Genomic DNA, 27,349 nt, shown 5'->3' with positions numbered 1-27,349 from the left:
CTACGTGACTTTACCGAAAGAACCAAGAAGACACTGCACAAGGATTCTCATCATGGAGTGGACATTAACAGCAGCCGAATCACTATGAGCGAGTGATGTTGTCGATTGTAAATGTGGAGGGAAAAACCGGAGGAACCGGGAGAAAAATTCACACGACCACGGGGAGAGAAAGAGAGACGCAGACTCAACATACACAGCAGCAGCAGCAGGCGTCAGGTTCGGGATCGAACTCAGACCTCCTGCGTACCGGGCGAGGTCGTCAACATCCCCTCGGCGCCGTGGCGGCTGGGTCGACATCGGCGGGGAAGTGAGGGCCAGAGGTCGCAAACGGGTTTTGATTCCTTACCCGTAACCCATACCCGGCCGCACCAGGGTCGCAAACGGCTACCCGTACCCGGCCGTACCCGTACCCGACCGGGTACAGGTACCCGTACGCTACCCGTACCCTACCCGAAATGAGTGACAAACGGTTACTCACCAGTGACTCACGGCCTACCCGTACCAGAACCTGGCCGCACCAGGGTCACAAACTGGTACGGGTAGCCGGGTATCGGGTAGGGTACGGGTATCGGGTACCCGGTTGCGACCTCTGGTGAGGGCTCGGGACCGGTTCGGACGTTCGCCTGTAAACCCGCTGCAGAAGCGGATATGACAGAGCTACGTCCGAGACGCCCTTCTTCTTATTCTTCTTCGAGTGACTCTGTGTCCACACACAACGGAAGCTGCAGAAGCGGATATGACAGAGCTACGTCCGAGACGCCCTTCTTCTTATTCCTCTTCGAGTGACTCTGTGTCCACACACAACGGGAGCTGCAGAAGCGGATATGATAGAGCTACGTCCGAGACGCCCTTCATCTTATTCTTCTTCGAGTGACTCTATGTCCACACACAACGGGAGCTGCAGAAGCGGATGTCACAGATCTACTTCCGAGACTTCCTTATTCTTCTTCGAGTGACTCTGTGTCCACACACAACGGGAGCTGCAGAAGCGGATATGACAGAGCTACGTCCGAGATTCCCTTCTTATTCTTCTTCGAGTGACTCTGGGTCCACGCACAACGGGAGCTGCAGAAGCGGATATGACAGAACTACGTCCGAGACGCCCGTCTTCTTATGCTTCTTCGAGTGACTCTGTGTCCACACACAACGGGAGCTGCAGAAGCGGATATGACAGAGCTACGTCCGAGACTCCATTCTTATTCTTCTTCGAGTGACTCTGTGTCCACACACAACGGGAGCTGCAGAAGCGGATGTCACAGATCTACTTCCGAGACTTCCTTATTCTTCTTCGAGTGACTCTGTGTCCACGCCACCGCCCCCCCCGCTAGAGGGAGGGCTGCTGCTCTTGGCGTGCTCGCTCCTGCAGCTGTGTGGTGATCTGGGCGAGGTCGGCAGACTTGTCTAGCAGCTTGACGTAGAGGTCGCCGCGCGACGTCGTCACCAGTCCCAGCCAGCGCGGCGCCACGTCAGCCAGCAGCCGCACCAGCTGCTCCATCTCCCCTGTGGGTGGCGACACGGTCGGTCACTCTACCGTGCACCGTCTCACCACACGGTAGAGACCCCATAGACTCACCACACGGTAGAGACCCCATAGACTCACCACACGGTAGAGACCCATAGACTCATCACACGGTAGAGACCCCCATAGACTCAGAGAGACCAATAGACTCATCACACAGTAGAGACCCATAGACTCATCACACAGCAGAGACACCCATAGACTCATCACACAGTAGAGACACCCATAGACTCATCACACAGTAGAGACCCATAGACTCACCACACAGTAGAGACTCATAGACTCACCACACAGTAGAGACTCATAGACTCATCACACAGTAGAGACCCATAGACTCATCACACAGTAGAGACCCATAGACTCACCACACAGTAGAGACTCCATAGACTCATCACACAGTAGAGACCCATAGACTCACCACACGGTAGAGACCCATAGACTCATCACACAGTAGAGACCCCATAGACTCAGAGAGACCCATAGACTCACCACACAGTAGAGACCCATAGACTCATCACACAGTAGAGACCCCATAGACTCAGAGAGACCCATAGACTCATCACACAGTAGAGACCCCATAGACTCAGAGAGACCCATAGACTCATCACACAGTAGAGACCCCATAGACTCCTCATACAGAAACCCATACTCTCATCACACAGTAGAGGCCCATACTCACACAGTAAAGACCCATAGACTTATGACAAAGAGACAAATAGACTCATCACACGGTAGAGACCCCATAGACTCACCACACGGTAGAGACCCATAGACTCATCACACAGTAGAGACCCCATAGACTCAGAGAGACCCATAGACTCATCACACAGTAGAGACCCCATAGACTCAGAGAGACCCATAGACTCATCACACAGTAGAGACCCCATAGACTCCTCATACAGAAACCCATACACTCATCACACAGTAGAGGCCCATACTCACACAGTAGAGACCCATATACTTATGACAAAGAGACCAATAGACTCATCACACGGTAGAGACCCCCATAGACTTATGACAAAGAGACCCATAGACTCATCACACAGTAGAGACCCCATAGACTCCTCATACAGAAACCCATACTCTCATCACACAGTAGAGGCCCATACTCACACAGTAGAGACCCATATACTTATGACAAAGAGACCAATAGACTCATCACACGGTAGAGACCCCCATAGACTTATGACAAAGAGACCCATAGATTCATCACACAGTAAAGACCCATAGACTCATCACACAGTAGAGACCCATAGACTTATGACAAAGAGACCTATAGACTCATCACACAGTAGAAACCCATAGACTCATCACACAGTATAGACCCATAGACTCATCACACAGTATAGACCCATAGACTCCTCACACAGTAGAGACCCATAGACTCCTCACACAGTATAGACCCATAGACTCCTCACACAGTAGAGACCCATAGACTCCTCACACATTATAGACCCATAGACTCCTCACACAGTAGAGACCCATAGACTTATGACAAAGAGACCCATAGACTCATCACACAGTAGAGACCCATAGACTCATCACACAGTATAGACCCATAGACTCCTCACACAGTAGAGACCCATAGACTTATGACAAAGAGACCAATAGACTCATCACACGGTAGAGACCCCCATAGACTTACGACAAAGAGACCAATAGACACACACACACACACACAGAGAGCGAGAGAGGACGTACCAGCGGTGGTTCCGAGGCCGCAGCTCTGGACGAGACGTGAGCAGGCGAGCTCCATGGGCAGCGCCGGGCGCCGCTCCGCCAGGAAGACTCCGCGCAGCGTCCTCGCCACCGCCGGCAGGCGCCGCAGGCGGCACGCTCGCTCCTCCGCCATGGGGTCGCGCTGCATGGAGGCCGCGGCACGAGCGGCCTCGCGGGCACGCACCTTGTGGTGGAAAGAGGGGAGAGAGAGCGAGAGAGTGAGTGAGCACGCACCTTGTGGTGGAGAGAGGGGAGAGAGAGTGAGAGAGTGAGCGAGCACGCACCTTGTGGTGGAGAGAGGGGGGAGAGAGAGAGCGCGAGAGTGAGCGAGAGAGTGGGCAAGAGAGAGAGCGAGAGAGTGAGCGAGCACGCACCTTGTGGTGGAGAGAGGGGGGCGAGAGTGAGCGAGAGAGTGAGCGAGGGGGGAGAGAGAGAGAGAGAGAGAGTGAGCGAGCACGCACCTTGTGGTGGAGAGAGGGGGGAGAGAGAGTGAGCGTGCACGCACCTTGTGGTGGAGAGAGGGGGGAGAGAGAGAGTGAGCGAGCACGCACCTTGTGGTGGAGAGAGGGGGGCGGAGGGGGAGTCGGAGGGGGAGAGAGGGGGAGATGGGGAGAGAGATGGGGAGAGAGATGGGGAGAGAGATGGGGAGAGAGGGGGGCGAGAGAGGGGGGCAGAGGGAGAGATGGGGAGAGATGGGGGGCAGAGGGGGGCGAAAGAGGGGGGCGGAGGGAGAGATGGACAGGAGGGACGGACAGGAGAGATGGGGAGAGAGATGGGGAGAGAGGGGGGCAGAGAGGGGGGCGGAGGGGAGGGAGAGATGGGGATAGAGATGGGGAGAGAGGGAGGGGAGAGAGAGAGATGGGGAGACAGAGAGGTGGGGGGGTGCAGAGGGACAGAGAGGGACAGGGCAGAGGAAGAAAGGAACAGGAGAGGAGACATGCACATCAACACTCAATGCACCACCACCACTGACAGCAGCAACATCACCTGCCATTAGCCACTAGGTGGCAGTGCCAGGCTAGGTGCACCTCGAGGCCATCGCGTGAAGTGTGAAACGCTCTCACTGACCCTCTCACTCACCCACCCACCCTCTCACTCACTCACCCACTCACTCACACACCCATCCACCCTCTCACTCACTCACCCATCCTCTCACTCACTCACCCACCCACCCTCTCACCCACCCACCCACCCATCCTCTCACTCACCCACCCTCTCACCCACCCTCTCTTTCACCCACCCACCCACTCACCCACCCACTCACCTCTCCTTCACCCACCCACCCACACACACTCACCCTGTCGATCAGTGACTGCGAGATCCCCTTGAGTGCAGGACTGAGCGTCGCTGCGGGTCCCGGTGTTGCCTCCGCCCGTGTCTCCGTCTCTCCGGTCGTTCTATCTCCCGGCGTGGCACCCGAGGACTTGAGAGCCACGTTCGCCAGCGCTTTCTCCATCTGACGGGCGAGGACATCGGGCGACGCCAGTCGGCAAACACCTCAGCCTCCGGCAAAAACTCGCGCCTCCGCTCTGAACGATCAACTAACTCTATAAACCATAACTACATTACATTACTGCACACTACACTATACACTACTATATACTACACTATACACTACTATATACTACACTAGTTCACTATACACTACACTACACTATATACTACACTATACACTACACTATACACTACACTATACACTACTATATACTACACTATACACTACACTAGTTCACTATACACTACACTATACACTACTATATACTACACTATACACTACTATATACTACACTATACACTACACTAGTTCACTATACACTACACTACACACTACTATATACTACACTATACACTACTATAGACTACACTATACACTACACTAGTTCACTATACACTACACACTACATTATTACACACTGCACAACTATACACTACATTACTACACACTACACACTACTATACACTACACACTGCACTACATGATACACTACCCTATACCATACCTGTCAACCCCCTAATCAGTGTCTACCTTATTGCAGACCAATTCAGACACGACACTCCTGCAAACTACACACTACACTACTATATACACTACATTACTACACTACTATATACACTACATTACTACACTACTATATACACTACATTACTACACTACTATATACACTACATTACTACACTACTATATACACTACATTACTACACTACTATATACACTACATTACTACACTACTATATACACTACATTACTACACTACTATATACACTACATTACTACACTACTATATTCACTACATTACTACACTACTATATACACTACATTACTACACTACTATATTCACTACATTACTACACTACTATATACACTACATTACTACACTACTATATACACTACATTACTACGCTACTATACACACTACATTACTACACTACTATACACACTACATTACTACACTACTATATACACTACATTACACACTACATTACTACACTACTATATACACTACATTACTACACTACTATATACACTACATTACACACTACATTACTACACTACTATATACACTACATTACTACACTACTATATACACTACATTACTACACTACTATATACACTACATTACTATACACTACACACGACAGACAGCTAGACAGACATATGTACAGACAAGATAAATGTACACACAACCAGCTAGACAGACACTACACCAGCTAGACAGACAGACAGCTAGACAGACAGATGTACACACACAACCAGATGTACACACACACAACCAGGTAGACAGACACAGACAGATGTACACACACACAACCAGCTAGACAGACACAGACAGATGCACACACAACCAGATAGACAGACAGACAGCTAGACAGACACACAACCAGGTAGACAGACACACAACCAGGTAGACACACACACAACCAGGTAGACACACACACAACCAGGTAGACAGACACAGACAAATGCACACACACACAACCAGATAGACAGACAGACAGCTAGACACACACACAACCAGCTAGACAGACACACAACCAGGTAGGCAGACAGACAGCTAGACAGACAGATGTACACACACACAACACCAGCTAGACAGACAGACAGCTAGACAGACAGATGTACACACACACACAACCAGCTAGACAGATACACAGACAGATGTACACACACACAACACCAGCTAGACAGACAGACAGCTAGACAGACAGATGTACACACACACAACACCAGCTAGACAGACAGACAGCTAGACAGACAGATGTACACACACAACATCAGCTAGACAGACACACAGACAGATGTAGACACACACAACCAGCCAGACAGATACACAGACAGATGTACACACACACAACATCAGCTAGACAGACACACAGACAGATGTACACACACACAACATCAGCTAGACAGACACACAGACAGATGTACACACACACAACATCAGCTAGACAGACACACAACCAGGTAGACAGACACACAAGACAGATGTACACACACACACAACCAGCTAGACAGACACACAACCAGGTAGGCAGTCACACAACCAGGTAGACAGACAGACAGCTAGACAGACAGATGTACAGACACACAACCAGCTAGACAGACAGACAGCTAGACAGACAGATGTACACACACACAACCAGCTAGACAGACACAACCAGGTAGACAGACACACAACCAGGTAGACAGACAGACAGCTGGACAGACAAATGTACAGACACTCACCTTGGGCGTGAGGCCTCCCCCTCCTCCTCCCCTCCCCATCCGCAGCGCGTCCCCTGCCGTGGTGCAGCGCTCGGATTCGGGTGGCCGGGGCAGCGGCGCCGGGGTCACGTCGGGCACCGCGTCCACGTCGAAGCGCGGGTGCCAGCGAGCCAGTCGCTCATCGGGCACCGCCATGGGGGGTGACAGCGACTCCAGGAAGGCCTGCGGGGCGGGGTCGGAGGGCAGATCGACGATGATGACGACGCGGCTGCCTTGCGAGCTCGCGGGTGATTCGTTGTGTTTTGCGAATTGGCGACGTTCTGTTTACGCGACACCAAAATCCAGGTCGCAACCGGGTACCCGATACCCGTACACACAAACTCCACTCACTCTGTAGAACAGGGGGAGATCACACAAACTCCACTCACTCTGTAGAACAGGGGGAGATCACACAAACTCCACTCACACACTCTGTAGAACAGGGGGAGATCACACAAACTCCACTCACACACTCTGTAGAACAGGGGGAGATCACACAAACTCCACTCACACACTCTGTAGAACAGGGGGAGATCACACAAACTCCACTCACTCACTCTGTAGAACAGGGGGACATCACACAAACTCCACTCACTCACTCTGTAGAATAGGGGGACATCACACAAACGCCACTCGCTCATTCTGCAGAACAGGGGGAGATCACACAAACTCCACTCACTCACTCTGTAGAACAGGGGGAGATCACACAAACTCCACTCACTCTGTAGAACAGGGGGAGATCACACAAACTCCACTCACTTACTCTGTAGAACAGGGGGAGATCAGACAAACTCCACTCACTCTGTAGAACAGGGGGAGATCACACAAATTCCACTCACTCACTCTGTAGAACAGGGGGAGATCACACAACTCCCTCCTCACTCTGTAGAACAGAGGGAGATCACACAAACTCCACTCACTCTGTAGAACAGGGGGAGATCACACAAACTCCACTCACTCACTACTCTGTAGAACAGGGGGAGATCACACAAACTCCACTCACTCACTCTGTAGAACAGGGGGAGATCACACAAACTCCACTCACTCACTCTGTAGAACAGGGGGAGATCACACAAACTCCACCACTCACTCTGTAGAACAGGGGGAGATCACACAAACTCCACTCACTCACTCTGTAGAACAGGGGGAGATCACACAAACTCTACTCACTCACTCTGTAGAACAGGGGGAGATCACACAAACTCCACTCACTCACTCTGTAGAACAGGGGGAGATCACACAAACTCCACTCACTCACTCTGTAGAACAGGGGGAGATCACACAAACTCCACTCACTCACTCTGTAGAACAGGGGGAGATCACACAAACTTCCACTCACTCACTCTGTAGAACAGGGGGAGATCACACAAACTCCACTCACTCACTCTGTAGAACAGGGGGAGATCACACAAACTCCACTCACTCACTCTGTAGAACAGGGGGAGATCACACAAACTCCACTCACTCACTCTGTAGAACAGGGGGAGATCACACAAACTCCACTCACTCACTCTGTAGAACAGGGGGAGATCACACAAACTCCACTCACTCACTCTGTAGAACAGGGGGAGATCACACAAACTCCACTCACTCACTCTGTAGAACAGGGGGAGATCACACAAACTCCACTCACTCACTCTGTAGAACAGGGGGAGATCACACAAACTCCACTCACTCACTCTGTAGAACAGGGGGAGATCACACAAACTCCACTCACTCACTCTGTAGAACAGGGGGAGATCACACAAACTCCACTCACTCACTCTGTAGAACAGGGGGAGATCACACAAACTCCACTCACTCACTCTGTAGAACAGGGGGAGATCACACAAACTCCACTCACTCACTCTGTAGAACAGGGGGAGATCACACAAACTCCACTCACTCACTCTGTAGAACAGGGGGAGATCACACAAACTCCACTCACTCACTCTGTAGAACAGGGGGAGATCACACAAACTCCACTCACTCACTCTGTAGAACAGGGGGAGATCACACAAACTCCACTCACTCACTCTGTAGAACAGGGGGAGATCACACAAACTCCACTCACTCACTCTGTAGAACAGGGGGAGATCACACAAACTCCACTCACTCACTCTGTAGAACAGGGGGAGATCACACAAACTCCACTCACTCACTCTGTAGAACAGGGGGAGATCACACAAACTCCACTCACTCACTCTGTAGAACAGGGGGAGATCACACAAACTCCACTCACTCACTCTGTAGAACAGGGGGAGATCACACAAACTCCACTCACTCACTCTGTAGAACAGGGGGAGATCACACAAACTCCACTCGCTCACTCTGTAGAACAGGGGGAGATCACACAAACTCCACTAACAAGACAAAGATACTTCAACAGGCTATTGGTGGCAAGTGCTGTGAGCGTGTAGGCAGCACGGTGGCACACGAGGGGGGGGGGCGGGGGTGGTGTGGTACATGTTGCGCAACAGCCTGTCAAGGCAATTGCAGTGCTGCTCCTTTGCCTATACATTTCCCGAGTGTGCCTCGTGGTGACCCCTGACCCCCGACCCCCGACCCCTCTCCTCACCTTGTGATGTTTCTTGACGATGGCGAGCAAGCGGCGGTGGAACGAGCGACGTCGTTCCAGGAGTCGAGCCGCTGTCAGGTGGGGTCGCGACCCCTGCGTCGTGTCACCTGCGGGGGGTGGGGGGAGGGGTCGAGGGTCGTGAGGATGGAGTTGGAAGTGGCGGGGGTGGTGGGGGGGGGCACCGGAGAGGGTCAGAGGTCGGCTGCTGTGGGCGTCGTGAGAGGTGAGCCCCTGAGAGGGTGGTGAGGAGTAGCGATTTAGTGGGTGAGCGGTGAGGGTGGTTGTGATGATGGTGGTGAGTGTGGTGGTGAGTGTGGTGAGTGTGGTGAGGTGGCGTGGTGAGAGGTGAGCTCCGGTGAGGGTGGTGAGGAGTAGTGGTTTATAGTGTGGTGAGCGGTGAGGGTGGTTGTGATGATGGTGGTGAGTGTGGTGGTGAGTGAGGTGGTGAGCGAGGTGGTGAGCGAGTGGTGAGCGAGTGGTGAGTGTGGTGGTGAGCACTCACCCATGGGGAGCAGGGGCTCGATGGTGAGTGTGGTGGCGAGTGTCGTGACGAGTGTGGTGGTGAGTGAGGTGGCGAAGCGAGTGGTGAGCGAGTGGCGAGCGAGTGGTGAGTGTGGTGGTGAGTGAGGTGGCGAGCGAGTGGTGAGCGAGTGGCGAGCGAGTGGTGAGCGACGGTGGTGATCGAGTGGTTAGCGAGTGGTGAGCGAGTGGTGAGTACTCACCCGTGGGTAGCAGGGGCTCGATGGTGAGCTGGTAGTCCCCGGGGCGGGCCGATCGGCTCCAGGCGGCGACGGCTCTCTCCTGGCGGAAGCGATACGCCTCCGGGAACACGGCGTGGATCTGCCCAACACTGCGCTCCTCAAAGCGCCTGAATCACACACGCACACAGTCACATATACACGGTCACATATACACACATATACACACACACAGTTACACACACAGTTACACACACACATACAGTTACATATACACACACGCACACAGTCACATATACACACACACACACTGTCACATATACAGTACACACACACACTGTCACATATACACACACAGTTACACACACACTGTCACATATACACATACAGTTACATATACACACACACAGTTACACACGCACACACACTGTCACATTTACACATGCACAGTCACATATACACACACAGTCACACACACACACTGTCACATATACACACACACAGTTACACACACACACAGTCACATATACACACACACGCAGTCACATACACACACACACACGCAGTCACATACACACACACAGTCACATATACACACACACACTGTCACATATACACACACACAGTTACATACACACACGCACACAGTTACATATACACACACAGTTACACACACACACAGTCACATATACACACACAGTTACACATACACACACAGTTACACATACACACACACAGTCACATATACACACAGTCACATATACACACACACGCACACAGTTACATATACACACACACCACGCACACAGTTACATATACACACACACTGTTACATATACACACAGTGTCACATATACACACACACAGTCACATATACACACACACACTGTTACATATATACACACACACTGTTACATATATACACACACACACACTGTTACATATACACACAGTGTCACATATACACACACAGTCACATATACACACACAGTTACATATACACACACACACTGTCACATATACACACACACACTGTCACATATACACACAGTCACATATACACACACACACTGTCAGATATACAAAATAACATATACACACACAGTTATGTATATAAACACACACACAGTCACATATACACCCCGTGTAGCCTTAACAGGCTGTAGGGGCAAGTGCTGTTAGCGAGCACCTATGAAGGCCAGCAAGGCACACGAGGGGATGGGTGGCCAGCACCACGCCCGGCCGCCTTTGTATCCCCAGTGGCGATGTTTACACACCGCACCAGGTACTCATTTCAGGCTGAGTCGACGCACAGATACGCAGACACACAGATATACACACAGATAGAAAGACACACACATAGATACACAGACATACAGATATACACACAGACAGAAACACACACACACATAGATACAGACACACAGATATACACACAGACATACATACCGATGCACACACACACCGCTACACACACACGCACAGATATACACAGACAGAAACACACACACACCGACACACACATAGATACAGACATACATACCGATGCACACACGCACCGCTACACACACACACACGCACAGAGATACACACAGACACAGAGACACACACAGACACACACACACAAACATGCACGTACCGATTAAAACGCAGATACCCACAGACAGACACACACATACCGATACACACACGGACACACATACCGATACAGACACACATACCGATACAGACACACATACCGATACAGACACACATACCGATACAGACACACATACCGATACAGACACACACACCGATACAGACACACACACCGAAACACACACGGACACACATACCGATACACAGACACACATACCGATACACAGACACACATACCGATACACAGACACACATACCGATACACAGACACACACACCGATACACAGACACACGCACCGATACACAGACACACGCACCGATACACAGACACACGTACCGATACACAGACACACACACCGATACACAGACACACATACCGATACACAGACACACACACCGATACACAGACACACACACCGATACACAGACACACACACCGATACACAGACACACATACCGATACGCAGACACACATACCGATACGCAGACACACACACCGATACACAGACACACACACCGATACACAGACACACACACCGATACACAGACACACACACCGATACACAGACACACACCGATACACAGACACACATACCGATACACAGACACACACACCGATACACAGACACACACACCGATACACCGACACACACACCGATACACAGACACACGTACCGATACACAGACACACGTACCGATACACAGACACACACACCGATACACAGACACACACACCGATACACAGACACACACACCGATACACAGACACACATACCGATACACAGACACACATACCGATACACAGACACACACACCGATACACAGACACACACACCGATACACAGACACACATACCGATACACAGACACACGTACCGATACACAGACACACGCACCGATACACAGACACACATACCGACACACAGACACACATACCGACACACAGACACACATACCGACACACAGACACACATACCGATACACAGACACACACACCGATACACAGACACACATACCGATACACAGACACACACACCGATACACAGACACACACACCGATACACAGACACACACACCGATACACAGACACACGTATCGATACACAGACACACATACCGACACACAGACACACATACCGACACACAGACACACATACCGACACACAGACACACATACCGACACACAGACACACATACCGATACACAGACACACACACCGATACACAGACACACATACCGATACACAGACACACACACCGATACACAGACACACGTACCGATACACAGACACACGTACCGATACACAGACACACATACCGATACACACACGCACGCACAGATACACAGACACACACACCGATACACAGACACACACACCGATACACAGACACACATACCGATACACACACGCACGCACAGATACACACAGACACACGCTGATGCACGTACCCGCGTGTGCGTCTCCCAACTCCCTTACCTGCGCAGCATCTCGTGCACGGCGCTCTGCACCTTGGCAAAGGTGACTGTCTCCGTGCGGTTGAAGAGCATCCCCACCACCGTGTCCATACTGCGAAACATCTCCGCCAGCAGCGTCATCTACACACGCACCGGGGACAGATACTCAGTCACACACTCACTCTCACACAGTGACACTCACACTCACAGTGACACTCACACAGTGACACTCACACAGTGACACTTACACAGTGACACTCTCACACAGTGACACTCACTCTCACAGTGACACTCACACAGTGACACTCACACAGTGACACACTCACTCTCACACAGTGACACACGCACGGGGGGCAGATACTCAGTGACACACTCACTCTCAGTGGCACTCACACTCACACACAGTGACACTCACACAGTGACACTCTCACACAGTGACACTCTCACTCTCAGTTGCACTCACACAGTGACGCCAACAGCGTCATCTACACACGCACCGGGGACAGATACTTAGTCACACACTCACTCTCAGTGGCACTCACACAGTGACACTTACACAGTGACACTCTCACTCTCACACAGTGACACTCACTCTCACACAGTGACGCCAACAGCGTCATCTACACACGCACCGGGGACAGATACTCAGTCACACACTCACTCTCAGTGGCACTCACACTCTCACACAGTGACACACTCACAGTGACACACTCACTCTCACACAGTGACACTCTCACACAGTGACACTCACTCTCACAGTGACACTCACACAGTGACACTCACACAGTGACACACTCACTCTCACACAGTGACACACTCACTCTCACACAGTGACACTCACACAGTGACACTCACACAGTGACACACTCACAGTGACACACTCACAGTGACACACTCACAGTGACACACTCACTCTCACACAGTGACACTCACTCTCACACGGTGACACTCACTCTCACTCAGTGACGCACACAGTGACACTCACTCTCACACAGTGACACTCACACAGTGACACTTACACAGTGACACTCTCACACAGTGACACTTACACAGTGACACACTCACTCTCACACAGTGACACTCACTTACACTCAGTGACTCACTCAGTGACACACTCTCACACAGTGGCACTCACGGTGACACTCACACAGTGACGCACACAGTGACACACTCACACTCACAATGACACACTCACTCACACTCAGTGACACACGCAGTGACACTCACTCACTCACTCACACAGTGACACACTCACTTACACTCAGTGACTCACTCAGTGACACACTCACTCTCACACAGTGACACTCACTCTCACACAGTGACGCCAACAGCATCATCTACACACGCACCGGGGACAGATACTCAGTCACACACTCACTCTCAGTGGCACTCACACAGTGACACTTACACAGTGACACTCTCACTCTCACACAGTGACACTCACTCTCACACAGTGACGCACGCCAACAGCGTCATCTACACACGCACCGGGGACAGATACTCAGTCACACACTCACTCTCACACAGTGACTCTCACACAGTGACACACGCACCGGGGACAGATACTCAGTCACACTAACTCACTCTCAGTGGCACTCACACAGTGACACTTACACAGTGACACTCTCACTCTCACAGTGACACTCACTCTCACACAGTGACACTCACACTCACACACAGTGACACTCTCACACAGTGACACTCTCACACAGTGACACTCTCACACAGTGACACTCACTCACACAGTGACACTCACTCACACAGTGACACTCACACAGTGACACTCACACAGTGACACACTCACTCTCACACAGTGACACACGCACCGGGGACAGATACTCAGTCACACACTCACTCTCAGTGGCACTCACACAGTGACACTTACACAGTGACACTCTCACTCTCACACAGTGACACTCACTCTCACAGTGACGCCAGCAGCGTCATCTACACACGCACCGGGGACAGATACTCAGTCACACACTCACTCTCAGTGGCACTCACACTCTCACACAGTGACACACTCACAGTGACACACTCACTCTCACACAGTGACACTCACACAGTGACACACTCACAGTGACACTCACTCTCACACAGTGACACTCACACAGTGACACTCTCACACAGTGACACTCACTCTCACAGTGACACTCACACAGTGACACTCACACAGTGACACACTCACTCTCACACAGTGACACACGCACGGGGGGCAGATACTCAGTGACACACTCACTCTCAGTTGTACTCACACAGTGACGCCAACAGCGTCATCTACACACGCACCGGGGACAGATACTCAGTCACACAGTGACACTCACACAGTGACACTCACACAGTGACACACTCACAGTGACACACTCACTCTCACACAGTGACACTCACTCTCACACGGTGACACTTACTCTCACTCAGTGACGCACACAGTGACACTCACTCTCACAGTGGCACTCACGGTGACACTCACACAGTGACGCTCACTCTCACACGGTGACACACGCACGGGGGACAGATACTCAGTCACACACTCACTCTCAGTGGCACTCACACAGTGACACTCACACAGTGACACTCACTCTCAGTGGCACTCGCACAGTGACGCCAACAGCGTCATCTACACACGCACGGGGGACAGATACTCAGTCACACACTCACTCTCACACAGTGACACTCACACTCACACACAGTGACACTCACACAGTGACACTTACACAGTGACACTCTCACACAGTGACACTCACTCTCACAGTGACACTCACACAGTGACACTCACACAGTGACACACTCACTCTCACACAGTGACACACGCACGGGGGGCAGATACTCAGTGACACACTCACTCTCAGTTGCACTCACACAGTGACGCCAAGAGCGTCATCTACACACGCACCGGGGACAAATACTCAGTCACACACTCACTCTCAGTGGCACTCACACAGTGACACTTACACAGTGACACTCTCACTCTCACACAGTGACACTCACTCTCACACACAGTGACACTCACACAGTGACACTTACACAGTGACACTCTCACACAGTGACACTTACACAGTGACACTCTCACACAGTGACACACTCACTCTCACAGTGACACTCACACAGTGACACTCACACAGTGACACACTCACTCTCACACAGTGACACACGCACGGGGGGCAGATACTCAGTCACACACTAACTCACTCTCACACAGTGACACTTACACAGTGACACTTACACAGTGACACTCTCACACAGTGACACACGCACCGGGGACAGATACTCAGTCACACACTCACTCTCAGTGGCACTCACACAGTGACACTTACACAGTGACACTCTCACACAGTGACACTCACTCTCACACAGTGACACACGCACCGGGGACAGATACTCAGTCACACACTCACTCTCAGTGGCACTCACACTCACACACAGTGACACTCACACAGTGACACTTACACAGTGACACTCTCACACAGTGACACTTACACAGTGACACTCTCACACAGTGACACACGCACCGGGGACAGATACTCAGTCACACACTCACTCTCAGTGGCACTCACTCTCACACACAGTGACACTCACACAGTGACACTTACACAGTGACACTCTCACACAGTGACACTCACTCTCACAGTGACACTCACACAGTGACACACTCACAGTGACACACTCACAGTGACACACTCACTCTCACACAGTAACACTCACACTCACACACAGTGACACTCACACAGTGACACTCTCACACAGTGACACTTACACAGTGACACTCTCACAGTGACACACTCACTCTCACACAGTGACACACGCACCGGGGACAGATACTCAGTCACACACTCACTCTCAGTGGCACTCACACAGTGACACTTACACAGTGACACTCTCACTCTCACACAGTGACACTCACTCTCACACAGTGACGCCAACAGCGTCATCTACACACGCACCGGGGACAGATACTCAGTCACACACTCACTCTCAGTGGCACTCACACTCTCACACAGTGACACACTCACAGTGACACACTCACTCTCACACAGTGGCACTCACACAGTGACGCCAACAGCGTCATCTACACACGCACGGGGGACAGATACTCAGTCACACACTCACTCTCACACAGTGACACTCTCACAGTGACACACTCACTCTCACACAGTGACACACTCACAGTGACACACTCACTCTCACACAGTGACACTCACACAGTGACACTCACACAGTGACACTCACACAGTGACACACTCACTCTCACACAGTGACACTCATACAGTGACACACGCACGGGGGACAGATACTCAGTGACACACTCACTCTCAGTGACACTCACTCTCACACAGTGACACTCACGGTGACACTCCTCACAGTGCCGCACACAGTGACACTCTCACACAGTGACACACTCACACTCACAATGACACACTCACTCACACTCAGTGACACTCACTCACACAGTGACACTCACTCTCACACAGTGACACACTCACTCGCACTCAGTGACACTCACTCTCACACAGTGGCACTCACTCTCACACAGTGGCACTCACTCTCACACAGTGACACTCTCTCTCACACAGTGACACTCACTCTCACACAGTGACACTCACTCTCACACAGTGACACACACAGTGACACACTCACTCGCACTCAGTGACACTCACTCTCACACAGTGACACTCACTCTCACACAGTGACACACACAGTGACACACTCACTCGCACTCAGTGACACTCACTCTCACACAGTGGCACTCACTCTCACACAGTGGCACTCACTCTCACACAGTGACACTCTCTCTCACACAATGACACTCTCACTCAGTGACACTCACTCGCACTCAGTGACACTCACTCGCACTCAGTGACACTCACTCTCACACAGTGGCACTCACTCTCACACAGTGGCACTCACTCTCACACAGTGACACTCACTCTCACACAGTGGCACTCACTCTCACACAGTGGCACTCACTCTCACACAGTGGCACTCACTCTCACACAGTGACACTCTCACACAGTGACACTCACTCTCACACAGTGACACTCACTCTCACACAGTGACACTCACTCTCACACAGTGACACTCACTCTCACACAGTGACACTCTCTCTCACACAGTGACTCTCACACAGTGACTCTCACTCTCACACAGTGGCACTCACTCTCACACAATGACACTGTCTCACACAGTGACACTCTCACACAGTGACACTCTCTCTCACACAGTGACTCTCACTTTCACACAGTGACACTCACACAGTGATGCACAGTGACACTCACACTGACACACTCACTCACACTCAGTGACACACATTCAGTGATTCGCTCAGTGACACTAAAGAATGATGGTTGTCGTTGGTGATGGTGGTGATGCTGGGGGTGATGGTGGCGATGTTGTTGGTGGCGATGGTGATGTTGGTGGTGGTGAATTTGTGGTTGTTGTTGGTGGCGATGTTGTTGTTCGTGGTGATCGTGGTGGCGATGGTGGTGGTGATGGTGGGGTCGATGTTATTGTTGGTGATGGTCGTGGCGATGTTGTTGTTGGTGGTGGTGGCAATGTTGATGGTGGCGGCGATGTTGTTGTTGGTGGCAATGATGGTGGTGGTGACGTTGGTGGTGGTGGCAATGTTGATGTTGGTGGTGGCGATGTTGTTGTTCGTGGCGATGGTGGTGGTGATGGTGGTGATGGTGGGGTCGATGTTATTGTTGGTGATGGTGGTGGCGATGTTGTTGTTGGTGGAAATGTTGATGGTGGCGATGTTGTTGTTGGTGATGGTGGCGATGATGGTGGCAATGACGTTGTTGGTGGTGGTGATGTTGTTGTTGGTGGTGATGTTGTTGTTGGTGATGGTGGCGATGTTGATGATGGTGGTGACGTTGTTGGTGGTGGTGATGTTGTTGTTGGTGGTGGCGATGTTGTTGTTGGTGGCAATGATGGTGGTCGTGACGTTGTTGTTGGTGGTGGTGATGTTGTTGTTGTTGGTGGGGGCGATGTTGTTGGTGGCAATGATGGTGGTGGTGACGTTGTTGTTGGTGGTGGTGGTGGCGATGTTGTTGTTGTTGGTGGCACTGTACCTTGAGTGGCAGCGTGAGGCCAGGGGGTGCGTCCTGGGCGAGCGTGTGGAAGCGTTCAAACGCCGGCACGTTCTCCCCGCTGCACACGCACAGGAGCAGCGCCAGCAACAGCAGCGCCACCATTAGAAGCACAGCAGCAGTGCCACAGTAGCAACAGCACCACCGGGTACGGGTAGCCGTTTGCGACCCTGGTGCGGCCGGGTACGGGTAGGCCGTGAGTCACTGGTGAGTAACCGTTTGTCACTCATTTCCCAACGTCTTGTCTATTCTCACAATTCAAGTTCCTAGAATCAACCCACCCACGCCTGCAACGTGGCTTCATCCCAGAGGTCGCAATCAGGTACCCGTACCCTACCCGGCCGGGTACGGGTAGCCGGGTATCGGGTAGGGTACGGGTAGGGTACGGGTACCCGTTTGCGACCCTGGTGCGGCCGGGTACGGGTAGCCGGGTAAGGAATCAAAACCCGTGTGCGACCTCTGGTACACGGACGGCCCCGATGCTCACCTCTCGGGGGTGGTACGGGCGAGGTGGAGGGCGGGGTCACGCGGGGTCGGCGGCGACGTCGTTGGGAGGGGGTGGACGCAAGGTGGTGGAGTGGCGGGGGCAGCACGAGGGGCGAGCGAGCGGCGGTCGAGAAGTCGCGAGGCGAGGGTCCGGGCCGAGCGCGCTCGCTCCACCGCCGCCTTCAGCTCCGCAGGGTCCAGGCACCTGGTGGACGAGGAGGCACAGAAAACTACGGGTCTCTATCCCTGTGTGATGATTCTGTCTCTGTGTGAGTCTGTGTGGTGAGTCTATGGGTCTCTGTGTGGTGAGTCTGTGGGTCTGTGTGTGTGGTGAGTGTGTGTCTCTGTGTGGTGATTCTGTGAGTATCTGTGTGTGTGGTGATTCTGTGTGTCTGTGTGGTGAATCTGTGTCTCTGTGTGGTGAGTCTGTGTGTCTCTGTGTGATGATTCTGTGAGTATCTGTGTGGTGAGTCTGTGTGTCTCTGTGTGATGATTCTGTGAGTATCTGTGTGGTGAGTCTGTGTGTCTCTGCGAGTCTGTGTGTCTCTGTGTGAGTCTGTGTGTCTCTGTGCGAGTCTGTGTGTCTCTGTGCGAGTCTGTGTGTCTCTGTGCGAGTCTGTGTGTCTCTGTGCGAGTCTGTGTGTCTCTGTGCGAGTCTGTGTGTCTCTGTGCGAGTCTGTGTGTCTCTGTGCGAGTCTGTGTGTCTCTGTGCGAGTCTGTGTGTCTCTGTGCGAGTCTGTGTGTCTCTGTGCGAGTCTGTGTGTCTCTGTGCGAGTCTGTGTCTCTGTGCGAGTCTGTGTGTCTCTGTGCGAGTCTGTGTGTCTCTGTGCGAGTCTGTGTGTCTCTGTGCGAGTCTGTGTGTCTCTGTGTGTCTCTGTGTGTCTCCATGCAAGTCAATGATGTATGCTGAACTTCTGTCGCACCGTACGTAGCCAACCGCGCTAATCGGAGGTGCAGGGGAAGGACAACAAACTAAACACTAAAATAAGTTCTAAAGAAACGAGTTTTCGACTTATATTTCAAAGTGCATTTCACCGTAATCAACGATGATGTTGACATCGACTGTAGTAACAGTAACATCGGTGAGGAGATGTCATCTCCATTGCCTGGTACACAGTAGATCATTGGTTCGCTAGAGGACCCTGACGATGCCAATCCAGTTGGGATTTGGGTGTTCACCCCCTCGTCTGCAGAATGAGTGAGTGGCGTTTGTGTGATCTCCCCCTGTTCTACAGAGTGAGTGAGTGGAGTTTGTGTGATCTCCCCCTGTTCTACAGAGTGAGTGAGTGGAGTTTGTGTGATCTCCCCCTGTTCTACAGAGTGAGTGAGTGGAGTTTGTGTGATCTCCCCCTGTTCTGCAGAGTGAGTGAGTGGAGTTTGTGTGATCTCCCCCTGTTCTACAGAGTGAGTGAGTGGAGTTTGTGTGATCTCCCCCTGTTCTACAGAGTGAGTGGAGTTTGTGTGATCTCCCCCTGTTCTACAGAGTGAGTGAGTGGAGTTTGTGTGATCTCCCTCTGTTCTACAGAGTGAGTGGAGTTTGTGTGATCTCCCCCTGTTCTGCAGAGTGAGTGAGTGGAGTTTGTGTGATCTCCCCCTGTTCTACAGAGTGAGTGAGTGGAGTTTGTGTGATCTCCCTCTGTTCTACAGAGTGAGTGGAGTTTGTGTGATCTCCCCCTGTTCTACAGAGTGAGTGGAGTTTGTGTGATCTCCCCCTGTTCTACAGAGTGAGTGAGTGAGTGGAGTTTGTGTGATCTCCCCCTGTTCTACAGAGTGAGTGAGTGGAGTTTGTGTGATCTCCCCCTGTTCTACAGAGTGAGTGAGTGGAGTTTGTGTGATCTCCACCTGTTCTACAGAGTGAGTGAGTGGAGTTTGTGTGATCTCCCCCTGTTCTGCAGTGAGTGAGTGGAGTTTGTGTGATCTCCCCCTGTTCTACAGAGTGAGTGAGTGGAGTTTGTGTGATCTCCCCCTGTTCTACAGAGTGAGTGAGTGGAGTTTGTGTGATCTCCACCTGTTCTACAGAGTGAGTGGAGTTTGTGTGATTTCCCCCTGTTCTACAGAGTGAGTGAGTGGAGTTTGTGGGATCTCCCCCTGTTCTGCAGAGTGAGTGAGTGGAGTTTGTGTGATCTCCCCCTGTTCTACAGAGTGAGTGAGTGGAGTTTGTGTGATCTCCCCCTGTTCTACAGAGTGAGTGGAGTTTGTGTGATCTCCCCCTGTTCTACAGAGTGAGTGAGTGGAGTTTGTGTGATCTCCCCCTGTTCTACAGAGTGAGTGAGTGGAGTTTGAGTGATCTCCCCCTGTTCTACAGAGTGAGTGAGTGGAGTTTGTGTGATCTCCCCCTGTTCTACAGAGTGAGTGAGTGGAGTTTGTGTGATCTCCCCCTGTTCTACAGAGTGAGTGAGTGGAGTTTGTGTGATCTCCCCCTGTTCTACAGAGTGAGTGAGTGGCGTTTGTGTGGTCTCCCCCTGTTCTACAGAGTGAGTGGAGTTTGTGTGATCTCCCCCTGTTCTGCAGCGAGTAAAGTTTGTGTGTTCTCTCCCCCTGTGCTAAAGAGTGAGTTCAGTGGGCCCTTTACCTGTTTAAAAAAAAAGTATCTCTAATTTTATCTCACAAGTCTCCCGCGAGCCTGCTGCTACGTGACCTTGTACCGTGTTCATCCGTCAGTCCATCACTCGAGCGACAAACCTGCCACGCTGGGAGCCCAGTGTCCCGGCGTTGCCCTCGGCTTTGCGTCCCGCTTCCGACAGCTGCTGCGTCTCCTCCTCCTGTTGCTTCTTCTTCTGCTGCTGCTGGATTCTGCGAATCTTCTCCTGCAACTCGGCCAGGGAGCTGCAGGTCCCGAGGGACTGTTTCACCTCCGCCGCGTTCGCCTGCGTCGGCGTTCACGAGGGTGGGGGGTGGGTGGTGTAGTGGTTAGCGCGCTGCGCTATGAACCTGGCGACTTGGGTTCGATTCCCGCTCACGGCTAACACCAGTGACGATTATCTGAACCGGTCCTGGGCCTCCCCTAAGTCGATTCAGCCTTAAATGAGTACCCGGTGCGGTGTGTAAACATCATCATTAGAGAGACAAAGGCGGTCGGGCGTGGTGCTGGCCACCCACCCCCTCGTGTACCGTTCCGGCCTTCATAGGTGCTCGCTAACAGCACTTGCCCCTACAGTCTGTTAAGGCTATACGGGGGATCTTTGTCTTTTGTTTGTGGGGGGTGGGTGGGTGGCGGGTTAACGGTGGCGCAGAGGGGCGGAGACGGTCAACGGCAGAAGCCACCTCGCGATGTGGACGCCCCAAAGCCAGAGTCAACGCCGGTCGGCAGTTCCGAGTTACAAGTTCATGTATTAGGTGTAGCCCTGTGAGCCATTCGGCTCTTGAATCGGGTGCAACCGCAACAAACAAAAACATGAACAAGAAAACATCTTAAAGTGAATATGTGACTGAGTGCAAACAGAAAATCCAAGAAAAGACAGCAAAATATTGCAGGGAAAACACCGTGTACACACCAACGCTGTGTGCAAAAATCCCAGTGGGATGCAAGTCAAACAACAACAACAACCACAAGACAACTTAGATTAAGGCCATCAGTCTAACTCTGTACTACAACAACACAAACATGGCTAAACCAATACACTTTTCGAAATCACCAACACAAAGCCATGAAAGCAATGAAAAAGTAATCATAGGAACTGTGACGGAATTTTAAGTGTGTCTCTATGCAAGTCTATGTTCGGCTAAGCATGTCTCTATGTAAGTCTATGTATGGCTTTGAATGTCTAAGTATGTCTCTATGTAAGTCTATGTATGGCTTTGTACATATATGTATGCTTTATGTAAATATGTCTCTACACGTATACGTATCTATGTACGTTTATCTGCCATTTATTGTGAAAATTCCGTCACAGTTCCTATGATCGCTTTTTCATTGCTTTCATGGCTTTATTTTGGCGATTTCGAAAAGTGTATTGGTTTAGCCATGTTTGTTTGTTGCAGTACAGTTAGACTGATGGCCTTAATCTAAGTTGTCTTGTGGTTGTTGTTGTTTGACTTGCATCCCACTGGGATTTTTGCACACAGCGTTGGTGTGTAACGGTGTTTTTTTCTGCAATATTTAGCCGTCTTTTCTTGGATTTTCTGTTTGCACTCAGTCACATAGTCACTTTAAGATGTTTTTTGTTCATGTTTTTGTTTTTTGTTTGTTGCGGTTGCACCCGATTCAAGAGCCGAATGGCTCACAGGGCTACACGTAATAAATGAACTTGAACTTGAGCTGGTGCATCTATCGGCCATCTCAGGCAGTCGACCCACAGCGCCTGCTGGGTCTGCCTCGTGACGTGTCAGCAGCGAGCCTTTCGACACTTCACGTGGCCTCATAGCGCACCTAGCCTGGCACAGGCAGCCGTGGTGACCTCACCGGCACTTAGTGGCGAATGGCGGGTGTTGGTATTATTGCTACGTGTCTCTATGTACGTCTGTGTGTCTCTATGTAAGTCTGTGTGTCTCTATGTATGTCCACGTGTCTCTACATAAGTCTGTGTGTCTCTGTACGCCTGTGTCTCTGTGTATGTCTCTGTATGTCTGTGTGTCTCTCTGTATATGTCTGTGTATGTCTCTGTATGTCTATGTGTCTCTCTGTACACGTCTGTGTATGTCTCTGTATGTCTATGTGTCTCTACATAAGTCTGTGTCTCTGTACGCCTGTGTCTCTGTGTATGTCTCTGTATGTCTCTGTATGTCTATGTGCCTCTGTATACGTCTGTGTATGTCTCTGTATGTCTATGTGTCTCTCTGTATACGTCTGTGTATGTCTCTGTATGTCTATGTGTCTCTCTGTACGTCTCTGCAAGTCTCTCTTTGTACGTGTCTGTGCGCGTCTGTGCGCGTCTGTGCGCGTCTGTGCGCGTCTGTGCGCGTCTGTGCGCGTCTGTGCGCGTCTGTGCGCGTCTGTGCGCGTCTGTGCGCGTCTGTGCGCGTCTGTGCGCGTCTGTGCGCGTCTGTACGTGTCTGTGTGCGTCTGTGTGTGTCTGTACGTGTCTGTGCGTGTCTGTACGTGTCTGTGTGCGTCTGTGTGTGTCTGTACGTGTCTGTGCGTGTCTGTACGTGTCTGTGTGCGTCTGTGTGCGTCTGTACGTGTCTGTGCGTGTCTGTACGTGTCTGTGCGTGTCTCTCAGCACGTCCGCGTAACGCCCACACATCTCACCTTATGCGCCACCTGCAAACCACCCCCCTTCTGCGGGGTGGGGGGGGCCCCCCTGGGGGAAGCCTTTGGCCCCCCACAGGTGGGAGACAGAGACAGCCTGCGGTTCAGCTGCTCCTTCACGGACTTGCCAAGCCCGGCTGTGCGTGCCGGCGGGTAACCGGCGTCATCGGCATCACCGCCGCCGGTACCGGCATCACCGTCCACGGCACCGGCATCACCGTCCCCATCGCCGTCGCCCTGTGGAGCCATCGCAACAGCACAGCACGTGGAGCTTCGTCGCAAACATCAACAAGGCCATCGTCGCAAACATCACCATCTTAGCTTCCATCAACAACATCATCACTATCTACGTTCCATCACCATCCTCACTCCTATCATCACGAACATCACCATCCTCACCTCTTTCTCCCTCACCACCCTCACCTCCTCAACCACCCACACCACCTCCACCCACCACCCACACCACCACCCTCACCTCCTCCACCCACCACCCTCACCACCACCACCACCCTCACCTCCACCGACCACCACCACCCCTCACCACCACCACCCTCACCTCCTCCACCATCACCACCACCCTCACCTCCACCGACCACCACCACCCCTCACCACCACCACCCTCACCTCCTCCACCATCACCATCACCCTCACCACCACCACCCTCACCACCACCCTCACCTCTTTCTCCCCCCCCACCACCACCCCTCACCACCACCACCCCTCACCATCACCCTCACCACCCCCCCTCACCACCACCACCACCCCTCACCCTCACCACCACCCCCCACACCACCACCATCCCTCACCCTCACCACCCCCCTCACCTCTTTCTCCCCCCTCACCACCACCCCCCACCCCCCTCACCCCCCTCACCACCACCCCCCACACCACCACCATCCCTCACCCTCACCACCACCCTCACCACCCCTCACCACCCCCCTCACCTCTTTCTCCCCCCTCACCACCACCCCCCACCCCCCTCACCCCCCTCACCCCCCTCACCACCACCCCCCACACCACCACCATCCCTCACCCTCACCACCACCCTCACCACCCCCCTCACCTCTTTCCCCCCCCTCACCACCACCCCCCACCCCCCTCACCCCCCTCACCACCACCCCCCACATCACCACCATCCCTCACCCTCACCACCACCCTCACCACCCCCCTCACCTCTTTCTCCCCCCTCACCACCACCCCCCACCCCCCTCACCACCACCCCCCACACCACCACCATCCCTCACCCTCACCACCACCCTCACCACCCCTCACCACCCCCCTCACCTCTTTCTCCCCCCTCACCACCACCCCCCACCCCCCTCACCCCCCTCACCACCACCCCCCACACCACCACCATCCCTCACCCTCACCACCACCCTCACCACCCCTCACCACCCCCCTCACCTCTTTCTCCCCCCTCACCACCACCCCCCACCCCCCTCACCACCACCCCCCACACCACCACCATCCCTCACCCTCACCACCACCCTCACCACCCCCCTCACCTCTTTCTCCCCCCTCACCACCACCCCCCACCCCCCTCACCCCCCTCACCACCACCCCCCACCCCCCTCACCCCCCTCACCACCACCCCCCACACCACCACCATCCCTCACCCTCACCACCACCCTCACCACCCCTCACCACCCCCCTCACCTCTTTCTCCCCGAGCTGGAGCCGCTTCCTCACCGCGTGTCTCCCCACCCACCACCCCTCACCCCCCTCACCACCACCCCCCTCACCACCCCTCCTCACTACCACCACCCTTGCTACCACCACCACCCCTCACCACCCTCACCCTCACCACCACCACCCCCCTCACCTCTTTCTCCCCGAGCTGGAGCCGCTTCCTCACCGCGTGTCTCCCCATGGCCGCCGCCTCCTCCTCCTCGCCGACTCGGCGCGGCGTCTCCCCACGGCCTCTCTTCTTGGGGCTCTCTCCGTGTCCACCATCATCATCGTCGTCCTCCTTGCCGCCGTCATCCCCTCGTCTCCCCTCCTCCTGCTGCTCCTCTCGTCTCCACTGCTGCTGCTGCTCCCACAGCCGCCGGCGTCTTCTCGTGGTGGCGATGGTTGTGGTGGTGGTGGTTGTTGTTGTTGTTGCTGCATCTTCATCGTTCTCCACCATCACCCGCCTCTCATCACCACCCTCACGTCTCTCATCATCACCACCATCACCCCCACCACGTATCTCATCATCACCACCATCACCCCCACGTATCTCATCATCACCACCATCACCCCCACCACGTATCTCATCATC

General features: G+C 52.7%; 2 protein-coding genes across 2 annotated transcripts in view; one reads left to right on the top strand and one right to left on the bottom strand.

Annotated features, from left to right (window-relative positions):
• Positions 1–652, top strand: part of LOC133363061 (cytosolic non-specific dipeptidase-like) — a 44,880-nt gene extending 44,228 nt beyond the window's left edge. The window contains exon 6 of the mRNA XM_061582071.1: positions 641–652. Within this exon, the coding sequence (XP_061438055.1) occupies positions 641–652 (12 nt within the window). The remainder of the gene's footprint in view (positions 1–640) is intronic.
• CDT1 (chromatin licensing and DNA replication factor 1) lies at positions 1–27,349 on the bottom strand. The gene is made up of 12 exons (XM_061547143.1): positions 26,909–27,349; positions 25,087–25,323; positions 22,581–22,765; positions 19,900–20,103; positions 19,395–19,473; positions 13,349–13,467; positions 10,260–10,405; positions 9,538–9,644; positions 6,963–7,163; positions 4,536–4,694; positions 3,221–3,422; positions 1–1,500 (listed from the first exon to the last, which is right to left on the bottom strand). Exons 1-12 carry the CDS (start codon positions 27,212–27,214, stop codon positions 1,325–1,327), a joined length of 2,121 nt encoding a protein of 706 aa, XP_061403127.1. The 5' UTR covers positions 27,215–27,349; the 3' UTR covers positions 1–1,324.

This window comes from Lethenteron reissneri, unplaced genomic scaffold, assembly GCF_015708825.2.
Source record: "Lethenteron reissneri isolate LAM-NWPU_2019-01 unplaced genomic scaffold, ASM1570882v1 scaffold_1639, whole genome shotgun sequence".
NCBI lineage: Eukaryota > Metazoa > Chordata > Hyperoartia > Petromyzontiformes > Petromyzontidae > Lethenteron > Lethenteron reissneri.
This window is presented reverse-complemented; position numbering and strand designations above follow the sequence as displayed.